The following is a 14,462-nucleotide window of genomic DNA, read 5'->3' as shown; positions in this document are numbered from 1 at the left end:
ATCCTTCAATGCCTTTCTAATAATCAAGTAAAAAGATAACAGAAAAAAATGATAAATTATACCTAAAATTTATCAGTGTCTTGCCTACTTTTAAGGTAATGAAAATACATAGGGAAAAGTTATTTTTGTTGCACAAATAGAGCTATTAAAAGCTCAGATGACCTCTCACACCTTGCAAATAACACCAAAAAGCGGAAATGAACTCTAAATTGTTCCACAACTTTTGCTCAAGCCTTGAAGCACATTAATGACTATTTTCCATTTCTCCATTTAACGCTGAGTTTTTGAGACTGAGTTTATTTCATGTCCCACTTTTGAAATCTGTTTTATTCCAGTAATGAATTACAAGCATATACACCAATCAAAGGCCAAACAATAAAATAAAATTTAAAAAATGGAGGCAATTGACAAGCAGATTTTAATTTTAACCTCAAACAACATTTGAAAAGAAAACTTCTATTAAGTAGCATTACCTTGAATGTTATACTGATAGTAATCAGGATCTTCTGATTCTTCCTTTACTGTCACAGCTGCCATTTCCAGGGACATGCCTGTAAAAGCAAATGAAAGAACATAATTACAGGTTAGGGCACTTAGATCGAGTAGGAAAACCCTCCCTTTTCCCCCCAATCATGCAAACAAATGCATACATATTTTATAGATTTCTGAAAGGACAAAAGTTTGCTAGTTTGTATGTTGCGGGGTCACCTAAAACCCAACAAAATCAATGTTTTAATCACTATTGATATTCTGGGATTACTTGTTCTTTTTTTTCTCTAACAAGTTCTTACCTTTGGAATGGAAAATTAGTCACAAGCGATTTTCAGTTAACATTAAAAACTAATTTTCTTTCTGTTAAGGGTGTGGAACTATGTGGAAGCTGATAAAATAGTAATGGCTGTATAACATCCTGAATGTAATTCATGTCACTAAATTGTACATATAAAAGTAGCTGAAATGACATGGTTTGTCTATATATTTTACCACAATAAAATAAAAATAAAAACACTTTGCAAGCCATTGAATAATAAATTGTATATAGTAGTTTTAATGATTCAATATTCCAGAATACAGACAGCATGATTTTTAACCATTTCAATAATGATACATTAATTTCCTTCCTCCCAATAAATCCCTTTATTAACAAGGACACAAGGCACACCTTTCTGCATAAAACTCTGCTCACAAGTAGGATAGATAATTTGAAGTGAATCTTTGTGGCCAGACATAAAAGGAATTATAATTCTACTTAAATGAAGGCTAAAATAGACAAATCTATGCTGTTACAAATCAACCAAGTGGTTGACTTTGCAAGGTTAACGAGAAGGGAGCATTAGGTGGCCCTCTTGAGGTATTGTTAATGTTCTGTGTCTTGAAAGGGATGTTAAGTTGCAGAGGTGTGTACACATTTTATTTATTGAGCTATATACTTATGCTTTGCATACTTTTCTTTATATATGCTTCATTAAGGTTTTAGAAAAGAAAGTAAACCCATTCAGTCATCAAAAACAAACAACCCTTGCTGGGCAGCCTAAAAGGGTTAGCTAGCAGGGGCATTCAACAAAGACATACAAATTTCACCGTAAGACTGCAGGTTCTAGCCTCTCTCCTCCTCCACTTCAGAGAAAGATATTACTCTCAGACAAGCTTAAGAAATGAACAACAAATGGGTATACATACACATGTCAGACCAAGATATTTAACCACAACCATACCAAACCTATGATGAACATAGCGTTATGTGTAAGAGATTTGAGAAGCTTTGGAGAAATAGTTCCAAACAAATTTTTTTTTGCTTGAAATGCAGAAGCATATTGAATTCCTCAAGCAACAGGCAAAGAGGGGACTTCTCTACTAGCTGCAGTTGTTGTTAGGTGCCGTCAAGTTGATTCCAACTCGTAATCATCCTACATGCAATGGAATGAAACACTGCCTGGTCCTGCGCCATCCTCACAATCGTTGCTTGTTTGAGCCCACTGTTGTAGCCACTACGTCAATCCATCTGGTCAAGGGGCTTCCTCTTTTTCGCTGACCCTCCATTTTACCAAGCCTGATGTCCTTCTCCAGAGACTGGTACCTCCTGATGACATGTCCCACGTATGTGAGACAAAATTTCACCACCCTCGCTCCCAAGGAGCAGTCTGGCTGCACTTCTTCCCAGACAAATTTGTTCGTTTTTCTGGCAGTCCGTGGTACCTACAGTATTCGCCGACAACACTTTAATTCAAAGGCGTCAATTCTCCCATCTTCCTTATTCATTGTCCAGCATTCACATGCAATTAGTAACTACCAAAAGAGAAACTACTTTCTTGCCACACACTGGTGGCAGGGAGCAGTAGGTCTGCAGCCCATGGGATTCTCTGGATTGCCTCTCAGTACTTCCATTTCCCTTAGAAAAAGCTAATGCGAAATTACAGGCAATAAAAAAGGGCAGAAACATTGGGGATTTACACCCTTTAAAAATGAAAGTTTAGGTCAACCCAACCAGGTAAAGAACCTTACCAGGTAATGTCCTGACTGAAGACAAAGGAAGCACAATCTAATGGGTAGCAAACTAATGAAGAAATAAATCTTTGTGACAAGTTAAAGAAAAACAGACTATTGCAGCTATGAATATTTTCTTCTTTGCCTTTTATGACTGTGCGTTTACTATTATGTATTTGTATAAATTAATTATTCTTTCTTTTCTCTATGATTATTATTTTATAGAAGTTTTGCTGGAGTTACCTTTCTCATTTGGACTTTTTGTAAGAGAATATTCAAATTGGGTTGGGAAGGAAATTGAGGAGTAACTAATGTAGCCCTAACTAGGATCGAAGACCAGACGAGTTGTGGAATGACATTGAGGACATCATACATGAAGAAAGCAAGAGGTCATTAAAAGACAAGCAAGAAAAGATCAAAACAGATGTCAGAAGAGACTCTGAAACTTGCTTTTGAATGTCCAGTAGCTAAAGCAAAAGGAAAAAATGATTAAGTAAAAGAACTGAACAGAAGATTTCAAAGGGTGCCTCGAGAAGACAAAGTAAAGTATTATAATGACATGTGCAAAGAGCTGGAGATAAAAACCAAAAGGGAAGAACACACTCAGCATTTCTCCAGCTGAAAGAACTGAAGAAAATATTCAAGCCTCGACTTGCAATAGTGAAGGATTCTATGGGGAAAATACTAAACGACACAGGAAGCATTGAAAGAAGATGGAAGGAACACACACAATCACTATACCAAAAAGAATTGGTCAACATTCAACCATCTCAGGAGGCAACATATGATCAGGAACCAATGGTACTGAAGGAAGAAGTCCAAGCTGCACTGAAAGCATTGTCAAAAAACAAGGCTCCAGGAACTGACAGAATACCAACTGAGATGTTTCAACAAATGGAAGCAGTGCTGGAAGTGCTCACTAGTCTATGCCAAGAAATTTGGAAGACAACTACCTGGCCAACCAAGTGGAAGAGATCCTTATTTATGCCTGTTCCCAAGAAAGGAGATCCAACTGAATGTGGAAATCATCAACCAATATCATTAATATCACACGCAAGTAAAATATTGCTGAAGGTCATTCAAATGTGGCTGCAGCAGTTTATCGACAGAGAAATGCCAGAAATTCAGGCTGGATTCAGAAGAGGACGTGGAACCAGGGATATCACTGCTGATGTCAGATGGATCTTGGCTGAAAGCAGAGAATACCAGAAAAATGTTTACTTGTGTTTTATTGACTATGCAAAGGCATTCAACTGTGTGGATCATAACAAATTATGGATAACACTGCAAAGAATGGGATTCCAGAACACTTAATTGTGCCCATGAGGAACCTGTACATAGATCAAGAGGCAGTCGTTCGAACCGAACAAGGAGATACTGCATGGTTTAAAGTCAGGAAAGGTATGCATCAGGGTTGTGTCCTTTCACCATACCTATTCAATCTGTATGCTGAGCAAATAATCTGAGAAGCTGGACTATATGAAGAAGAAAGGCGCATCAGGACTGGAGGAAGACTCATTAACAACCTGCCTTATGCAGATGCAGATGACATAACCTTGCTTGCTGAAAGTGAAGAGGACTTGAAGCACTTACTGATGAAGATCAAAGACCACAGCCTTCAGTATGGATTACACCTCAACATAAAGAAAACAAAAATCCTCAAAACTGGACCAATAAGGAACGTCATGATAAATGGAGAAAAGAGTGAAGTTGTCAAGGATTTCATTTTACTTGGATCCACAATCAACACCCACGGAAGAAGCAGTCAAGAAATTTAAAGATGCATTGAGCTGGGAAAATCTGCTGCAAAAGACCTCTTTAAAGTGTTGAAAAGCAAAGATGTCATTTTGAAGACTAAGGTGTACCATGGTATTTTTCAATCACATCCTATGCATGCAAAAGTTGGACAATGAATACGGAAGACTGGAGAAGAAGTGACGCCTTTGAATTGTGGTGTTGGCGAAGAGTACTGAATATACCATGAACTGTCAAAACAACAAAGTACAACCAGAATGCTCCTTAGAACCAAGGATGGTGAGACTACATCTTACATATTTTCGACATGTCACCAGAAGGGATCAGTCCCTGGAGAAGGACATCATGCTTGGTAAAGTACAGGGTCATCAATAAAGAGGAAGACCCTCAAGGAAATGAACTGACACAGTGGCTACTACAATGAGTTCAAGCATAAAAACAACTGTGAGGATGGTGCAGGACTGGGCAGTGTTCATTCTGTAGTACGTAGGGTTGCTACAAGTTGGAACCACCTGGACAGCACCTAACAATAACAACAACATAACTAGACAGTAAATTAGTCTTCTAGCGATGGATACAATGACTGCTGCAACTTTGTGTCTCCAAAGTTTGGAAAGGGGACAAAAATGTCCTCCTCTGTAGAAAGTGAAGTTGCATCTTGTTAGACAGAAACAGTCATGCTGTTGTTCTTCACAAGTTCAAACGTGGAGAAGGGCGTGTGTGAATGTTCAGTAGCCGAAGGGTAGCCTGTGCCACTCATTCAGCTGTTTTCTCTCAGCCTCAAGCCCACCCTCTTAGATTCTTTTGTGATGCTGAAGCTTGGACTCTGCAACCATCTCTTGGTTAGGCTCTACCACAAAGGATCACGACAGGGAAACCACAAGGCTAGTGAAGAAAGAAAGGCACTTGTAACTCCTTTTGTGCTTCCTATCTACGTCCCATTCCTGTCAGGATCACACCTAGTAACACTCCTTCAACGCAGAGTAGGCCCTTCCCATTACAACAGCTGGAACTACACAGCAATTTTCCCAACACTGCCAGAAGCAGTCTCAACATGCCCCTTCAGATAACTAGGACCAACCAAACAGTATCCCCTCTTAGAAGTCAAAACTGAAGCTTTAGGGGGCTCAATGCTGATGAGACAATATGAGTAGAAATAGTGAGAATGGTGCAACAATGTGAGGAATGTAACCAATGTCACTGAAAGGTACATGCAGAAACTATTGAAAGGGTGTATGTTCTGCTGTGTATATTTTCACCAAAAAGGAAAAAAAAAAAACGAAAAAGAAAAAAAGTGTTGTTTTTTACTGAATACACATACTTCTAAATACAAAAAACAAAGCTTTAGGGGTGGCAGCCAATTCCTAAAGTTGTTACTTACATGATACCTTAGTATTCTCCTTTCAATTACAACGGTAATAACTTTATACCTAGTTAACAATCTTTATATTAACATTTCTCCATTTAAATAATTGGTATGGTTTCTGCCTCCTGACTGGACCCTAAGGGTTATGCCCCAAGAAATACAGAAATATCGTTTAAAAATTTGCAGCACTGGCAAACAATTTGTTACATATATTTACGTAATAAAAATTTCAACATAAATGAAGAATATAAAGATGAGTGTAAAGCAGAAAAAAGAAAGCTAATATGATGGTGATGCATGTGATTTTTCTCACTTCGGCATGTTTATTTTTGGATGCAAACTAAGCATTCAGGAGATGGATATATGAATAAAAGGAAGAAACAATTTGTAAAATGACGGTTTTGGTACAAATCAACTAAAAGCTCAACAGAAAACTGAGATTTCCTATGGAGTAAAGAAATAAAAAGAAAAACCTACCGTAAAACAAACATAATAGATTCAAACACCCTTTCCTAAAAAGCAAGGACAATTGTAGCGTTGTAAGTTAACAGAATCCGTCCCCTTCTCCAAACAATCCTTTCTGAATACCATGAGATGGGGCCAAGCAAGGCAGGCTGCTGCACTGGGAGCTGCAATGGCCTGGAGCAGGGTGTCAGGGTGAGGAGGGGGCCTGTATGAGGGTGGCCAGAGGCAGCTCTGTGAGGGTTGTTGGAGACAGGTGCATGAGGGCAGCAAGAATGAGTAGCAGCAGCCTAACAAGGGGTTTTGGAGTGTAACCAGGCGAAGGTGAGTAAGTATCTGGGCCGCAGGAGGGTGGTGGCAGCTACAGGAGATGGATTACACACAGGAAATACATAAATAAACTGAGGATACTTGGGTTCCATGGTTCTCACCGTAGAAGAGGGAAATTTTAAATATGGAGACCAAAAAAAACCCTACGGGTCTGAGAGAGAACTGAGTATGTAAGTATGAACTTGTAGCTTTCATTATGTATCAGTACAGAAATAAATACAGATATATATATATGTAAGCATGTATATGCATATGTTTATGTGTATGTAAACACTCACACATATATTCCCTAGCTTTGGTCCACTCAGAAACAACAATACTCCAGTAGCAATGAGCACACCTAGTATCAAGATACTGATGTCTTAAAACCACTCTCTACTAAAAGGAACCAGGGCTTCCAGATGGAATGGTGATTCCAGGGCTGGGTTAGAGACACAGAAGACGAAGCTGGTCCATCTTGTTGGACAAAAAAGTAAAAATGTTCTCAAAAAAGATGACACGTTCAAGTAAGAAAGAGCTATAAAAGACCACAGAGAACATCCTGAAGTGGCTCCCAATGGCCAAAGCCAAGACTATTTACAAACCAGAATAAACAATAGAAGCAAAACCAAAATACTAATGCTAATATAAAGAACCCTCACGCACACACCGTGGGGGCTTGAATGTTGCTGTGATGCTTGAAGCTAGCCACTGGCATTCAAATACCAGGAGGGTCACGCATGGCGGACAGGTTTCAGCTGAGCTTCTAGACTAAAAAAGACTAGGAAGAAGAGCCTGGCAGTCTCTTCTGAAAAGAATTAGCTAGTGAAAACCTTATGAATAGCAGTGGAACATCAACTGATACAGTGCCAGAAGATGAGTCCCTCTGGTTGGAAGGGATTCAAAATAAAACTGGGGAAGAGTGGCCTTCTCAAAGTAGAGCTGACCTTAATGACTTTAATGACATAGATGGAGTCAAGCTTTCAGGACCTTAATTTGCTGATGTGGCACGGCTCAAAATGAGAAGAAACAGCTGCAAACATCCATTAATAATCAGAACGTGGAATGTACGAAGTATAAATCTAGGAAAATTGGAAATCATTAAAAATGAAATGGAACACATAAGCATCGATATCCTAGGCATTAGTGAGCTTAAATGGACTGATACTGGCGATTCTGAATTTGACAATCAAATGGTCTACTATGCTGGGAATGACAAATTGAAGAGGAATGTCATTGCATTCATTGTCAAAAAGAACATTTCAAGATCTATCCGGAAGTATAATGCTGTCAGTGATATACATAATATCCATACACATACAAAGAAGACCAATTAATACAACTATGATTTAAATTTACACACAAACCACTAAGGCCAAAGATGAAGAAACTGAAGACTTACCAACTTCTGCAGTTTGAAATTGATCAAACATACAATCAGGATTCACCAATAATTACCGGTGACTGCAATGTGAAAGTTGGACACAAAGAAGAAGGACTGATAGTTAGAAAATATGACCTTGGTGATAGAAACAATGCTAGAGATCACATCACAGAATTTTGCAAAGCCAATGACTTCTTCATTGCAAATACCTTTTTCCAGCAACATAAATGGCCACTATACACGTGGACCTCGTCAGATGGAATACACAAGAATCGTATCAACTACATCTGTGGAAAGAGATGATGGAAAAGCTCAATGTCATCACTCAGAATGAGGCAAGGGGTTGACTGCGGAATAGTCAATTGCTCATATGCAAGTTCAAGTCAAAACTGAAGAAAATTAGAAGAAGTCCATGAGAACCAAAGTACGACCTTCAGCATATCCCACCTGAATTCAGACACCATCTCAAGAAAAGATTTGATGCATTGAACACTAATTACCGAAGACCAGACGACTTGTGAAATGACATGAAGGACATCATAAAGAAAGCAAGAGGTCATTAGAACGACAGGAAAGGAAAAAAAAGACCAAAATGAATGTCAGAAGAGACTCCGAAACTTACTCTTGAATGTCCACTAGGTAAAGCAAATGAAAGAAATGCTGAAGTCAAAGAGCTGAACAGAAGATTTCAAAGGGCAGCTCGAGAAGACAAAGTTAAGCATTATAATGAAATGTGCAAAGAACTGGAGGTAGAAAACCAACGGGGAAGAACACGCTCTACATTTCTGAAGCTGAAAGAACTGAAGAAAAAATTCGAGCCTCAACTGGCAATAGTGAAGGATTCTACTGAGAAAATATTAAACGATGCAGGAAACTTTAAAAGAAGATGGAAGGAATACAGAGAGTCACTATACCAAAAAGAAATGGTCGACGTTCAACCATTTTAGGAGGCAGCATATGATCAGCAACCAATGGTACCGAAAGAAGAAGCCCAAGCTGCACTGAGGGCAGTTGAAAAACAAGGCTCCAAGAACTGATGGAATACCAGCTGAGATGTTTCAACAAACAGATGCAGCACTGGAAGCGCTCACTTGTCGACAGCTACCTGGCAAACCAACTGGAAGAGATCCATATTTATGCCTATTCTCAAGAAATGTGATCCAACTGAATGGGGAAATTATTGAACAATATCATTAATATCACATGCAAGTAAAACTTTGCTGGAAATCACTGAAAAGCGGCTGCACCAGTATGTCGACAGGGAACTGCCAGAAATTCCAGTTGGATTCAGAAGAGGACATGGAACCAGGGATATCACTGCTGATGTCAGATGGATCTTGGCTGCAAGCAGAGAATACCAGAAAGATGTTTACCTGTGTTTTCTTGACTATGCAAAGGCATTCAACTGTGTTGACCATAACAAATTACGGATAACACTGGGAAGAAAGGGAATTCCTGAATACTTAACTCTGCTCTTGAGGAACCTGTACATAGATCAAGAGGCAGTCGTTTGAACCGAACAAGAGGACACTACGTGGTTTAAAGTCAGGAAAGGTATGTGTCAGGGTTGTATCCTTTCACTATTCTTATTCAACCTGTATGCTGAACAAATAATCGGAGAAGCTGAACTATATGAAGAAGAATGGAGCATCAGGACTGGAGGAAGACTCATTAATAACCTGTGACATGCAGATGACACAACCTTGCCTAATGAAAGTGAACAGGACTTGAAGCACTTACAGAAGATCAAAGACCCCAGCCTTCAGTATGGATTACACTTCAACATAAAGAATAAACAAATATCCTCACAACTGGACCAAAACGCAACATCATGATAAACGGAGAAAATACTGAAGTTGTCAAGGATTTCATTTAACACCATCAACACCCATGCAAGCAGGAGTCAAAAAATCAAAAGATGCATTGCATTGGGCAAATCTGCTGTAAAAGACCTCTTAAAAGTGTTGAAAAGCAAAGATGTCACCTTGCAGACTAAGGTGCACCTGACACAAACCATGATATCTTAAGTCACCTTATATGCATGCAAAAGCTGGATGGTGAAAAAGGAAGACCAAAGAAGAACTGACGCCTTTGAATTGCAGTGCTGGCGAAGAACAGTGAACGTACCATGAACTCTCAAAAGAATGAATAAATCTGTCTTGGAAGCAGTACAACCAGAACACTCCTGAGAAGCAAGGATGGCGAGACTACGTGTTACATACTTTGAACATGCTGTCGGGAGGGATCAGTCCCTGGAAAACGGCATCATGCTTGGTAAAGTAGAGGGCAAACGAAAAAGGGGAAGACCTTCACCAAGCTGGATTGACACAGTGGCTGCAACAATGGGTTCAAGCATAACAGTGATTGTGAGTGTTGTACAGCACCAGGCAGTGTTTCGTTCTGTTGTATACAGGGTTGCTGTAAGTCGGAACAGACTTGATGGCATCTAACAACAACAACAACAACAATATAAAGAAACGGATTAATTAAAGTTTGATGTAAACTTGCATCTAAAGTACAATAATAAAAATATAAAATAACAAATAAAACCATTAAAGTTTGATAAGGAATGAGTTATTTTCAGTATTAGACACTCTCCCAGGAATTGTCAATTGGCTCCCATCCTCTACAAGAGGTCAACCCTGGAGATGTCACTAATTCTGCAATGGTGTGAAACTACACTTTACACAACTGATACATCTGGACCCCTCTTTAGCCTGTGGCAGGTGCTACACAGTTTATTTACACCTTAAATGAGGAAACACTGTACATATCCTTTTTACCTTACCAATCACCAACAACACTTATAAAATGCACTACTGGTAATAATACAATGACCCTTTTAAAAACTGTTTCATATTTTAAAAAGATGACGTTTGCCTTAGTACTGACTCTTCAAACAGACCTGAGATAACAGAAAAAAATGATTCTGATAAAACTGTAATCAAGCCAGCAAGTTAAGAAGTGTATGTTCTTAAATAAACAAAAACACCTGTACTCTAGAAATAGCACATAGCAAGAAAACAAATGTTAATTAAACAAACTGTCCAAAATCTCTGAAAGAACTTAAACAGCAAAAATCAATTTAACTATTTATATGGTAGATGTGGGAAAGGGAAGTGTTCTTGGAGGTGAATAATAAATTAACTGTATAATCATTCTCCATATGTTAATAGATAGCACACCAACCCAAACACTAAAACTATATGAAATGCAGTTTGATATTGCTGTAAGGATAGATAGACAGTTAAATGAAAGAGAATTGAGAGGGCAAAAGAAAACCCAGTAAACCGATTTTTGACAAAGGCAATTCAATGAAAAAAGAGAGTCTTTTCAAGAAATGGTTGTGGGACAACTGAATATCTACATGCAAAAAAATGAATTTATACCCTTACCTCTAATCATACACAAAAATTAACCCAAAATGGATCATATACATAAATGTCAAACTTTAAAATCTTCTAAAATAATATAAACAAATTTTTAAGTTTTATCTACAACATGTCTCATTAGCAACAAACATTTGACTACCATTTACTAAAACAAAATACCTTTTTGGGTTTTAGTACAGTATGATAGCATTAACGAGTACTGTCACAGTTGGGATAATTTGTTCTAATTGCCCTTTTATCAACAACAATAAGAGTTAAAATATACTCTTCTAAATTAAGGAAAAGATTTCCTTACTTAATAATTGATTCTAAAAGCATCAGTACATACCAGAATCTTCCGTGGGTTCAGTTTTCACCTTGATGGGACCACAACTGAAAGGAGACAGAAACCCTTATCACACTACGCAAAGGTGAGAGCACATACTCGGTTCTGAAATGCACTGAATCTCAAAATAATAAAATTACTCACCTGACCTAGTCGAATAAAAAACTAACTCAACTGTGAAATTTACATATTTATTTCTTGTGTGAATAAAACAGAGCAGCATCTTAAACTTCATACTCCACTTTCCTATCAGGGCTTCCTATTCAGTGTGGTCATCGGATCAACATCAGCTTTACCTAGGAACTTACAAGAAAAGTAGAATCCCAAGTTCTACCTCAGAACTACCATATTTCTTCGCAAATAATGAGCTGTAAATAAGGTGCCCACACATAAAACGTGCATAGCACGCCCAGGAAGTTAACATGCGAAGGAGGGGGTTGCATGGATGGCCAAAAAATGTAGTATAATGTGAGGGTTATTAGTCAGAAACTGCATTTTCACAAGATTCCCAATGATTCAATTGTATATTGAACTTTTCAGATGTGTGACATAAGGCCTTTTAATACTCTAATTATAACAATAAGCTTTGTCACATGTGAAAATACATTAGTACTGATAAAATCGTGTTTTACCTTCCACCTGGAGATAGTATGGACCTATCAGCATCAGTTACCATCACACGACCACCTAGGAACCAAAAAACAAAAAACTAGGTTTAGATTTTCTCAACACTTTCAAACATGACTAATTCCACATGGCTTAAATATAGAATGGAATTAGATAAGGAGGTTCCCAGCTCTGGGTCACATAAAAATAAATACTAGGTTAGTTATAAAAACACTACAGTCATCCCCCATAAAAGAATATAAATCAGGGGAACAATCATCCAGCAGTTTCCCTTCCGCCACCCAGCAGCCAGCACCTTCCCTTTAATGAAAAAGGAAAATACAAAAAATAGTTAACTATTTTTTAACTGACAACTCTAAGTTTCAAATCACATTTCTAGAATAAAGCACTTGACAAAACAGAAAAAGGCAGACTGGGCCAATCTAGAATGCTTCAGGGAAAAATACAGCAATCACGAAAAATTCTGGATTTTAAACATTAAATTTTTTTTTAATTCTGCACAACTCAAAAACTAAACTAATATAAACTATGGATTTTAGTTAATAATAATGTAACAATTTTGATTTATCAATTGTAACGAATGTACCAAAGGAATGTAAAATGTTAACAGGAGAAATGAAGGGCAGGTCGGAGGGGGTATATGGATGTCTCTGTACTTTCACCACAATTTTTCTCTACACCTAAAACTCCTCTAAACCACAACATCTAACACAGAAAAGGCATTCGACAAAGTCCAACACCCATTCCTGATACAAACTCTAATAAAATAGGTATAAAAGAGAAATTTCTCAACATAATAAAGGGCATCTATGCAAAACTAACAGCCAACATCATTCTTAATGGAGAGAGGCTGAAAACATCCCCCCTTAGAACAGGAACAAGACAAGGATGACCTTTATCACCACTCCTATTTAACACTGTGCTGCAAGTCCTAGCTAGAGCAATAAGGCAAGAAAAAGAAATAAAGGGCATCCAAATAACAAAGAAGTTAAACTGTCCCTGTTTCTGGATATGATATGATACTATACATAGAAAACCCAAAAGACTCCATGAGAAAACTAGTGGAACTAATAGAAACATTCAGAAGAAAAGCAAAATAAAAGATAAACATACAAAAATCAATTGGATTCCTATACACCAATAAAGAGTACAACCAAAACAAAAACAATACCATCTATAATAGCCCCTAAAAAAATAAAATACTTATGAATAAATCTAACCAGGGATGTAAAAGACCTACACAAAGAAAACTACAAAACACTACTACAAGAAACCAAAAGAGATCTACATAAATGGAAAAATACACAATGCTCATGGATAGGAAGACTCAACATTTTGAAAATGACAATTCTCCCCAAAGCAATTTACAAATACAATCCGAATACCAACAACATTCTTTAAAGAGATGTAAAACCTAATCATTCACTTTACACGGAAAGGGAAGAAGCCACAGATACGTAAAGCACTACTGAAGAAGAACAAAGTAGAATGACTTGCACTACCTGACCTCAGAAACCACTACACAGCTACGGTAGTCAAAACAGCCTGGTACTGGTACAAGGACAGACACATTGACCAATGGAACAGATATGAGAACCAAGATGTAAATCCATCCACTTATGGTCACCTGATCTTCGACAAGGGCCCAAAATACATCAAATGGGGAACAGGCAGTCTTTTTAACAAATAGTGTTGGCAAAACTAGATGTCCATTTGTGACTGACTTATTTCACTCAGTATAATGTCCTCCAGTTTTATCCATGTTATGAGATGCTTCACAGATTCATCATAGTTCATCGTTGCGTATACTCCATTGTGTGTATGAAACATAGTTTGTTTATCCATTCATCTGCTGATGGGCATCTAGGTTGCTTCCATCTTTTTGCTATTGTGAACAATGCTGCCATCAACATGGGTATGCATGACTATTCGAGTGACAGCTCTTATTTCTCTAAGATATATTCCTAGGAGTGGGATTCCTGAATGGTATGGTATTTCTATTTCTAGCTTTCTAAGGAAATGACATATCATTTTCCAAAATGGTTGTATCATTTTGCACTCCCACCAGCAATGCATAAGAGTTCCAATCTCCCCACAGCCTCTCCAACATTTGTTATTTCCACTGTTTTTGACTGTGCCAGTAATGCCAGGGGTGAGATAGTATCTCATTGTGGTTTTAATTTGCATTTCTCTAATGGCTAGTGATCTCGAGCATTTCCTCATGTGTCTCTTGGCCACCTGAAAGTCTTCTTTGGTGAAGTATCTGTTCATTTCCTTTGCCCATTTTTTAATAGGATTATTTGTCTTTTTGTTGTAGAGGTGTTGGATTTTCTTGTAGATTTTAGAGATTAGACCTTT

General features: G+C 37.8%; 1 protein-coding gene across 10 annotated transcripts in view; it reads right to left on the bottom strand.

Moving 5' to 3' along the window:
- GTF2I (general transcription factor IIi) overlaps positions 1-14,462 on the bottom strand; it is a 140,535-nt gene that overhangs the window by 88,305 nt on the left and 37,768 nt on the right. For all 10 annotated transcript variants that reach the window (XM_004380767.2, XM_023735293.1, XM_004380769.2 and 7 more), the window contains 3 exons: positions 12,110-12,164; positions 11,481-11,524; positions 474-551 (listed from right to left, as the gene is read on the bottom strand). In XM_004380767.2, the coding sequence (XP_004380824.1) occupies positions 474-551; positions 11,481-11,524; positions 12,110-12,164 (177 nt within the window). The remainder of the gene's footprint in view (positions 1-473; positions 552-11,480; positions 11,525-12,109; positions 12,165-14,462) is intronic.

This window comes from Trichechus manatus, unplaced genomic scaffold (genome assembly GCF_000243295.1).
Source record: "Trichechus manatus latirostris isolate Lorelei unplaced genomic scaffold, TriManLat1.0 scaffold00077, whole genome shotgun sequence".
Lineage (NCBI taxonomy): Eukaryota > Metazoa > Chordata > Mammalia > Sirenia > Trichechidae > Trichechus > Trichechus manatus.
This window is presented reverse-complemented; position numbering and strand designations above follow the sequence as displayed.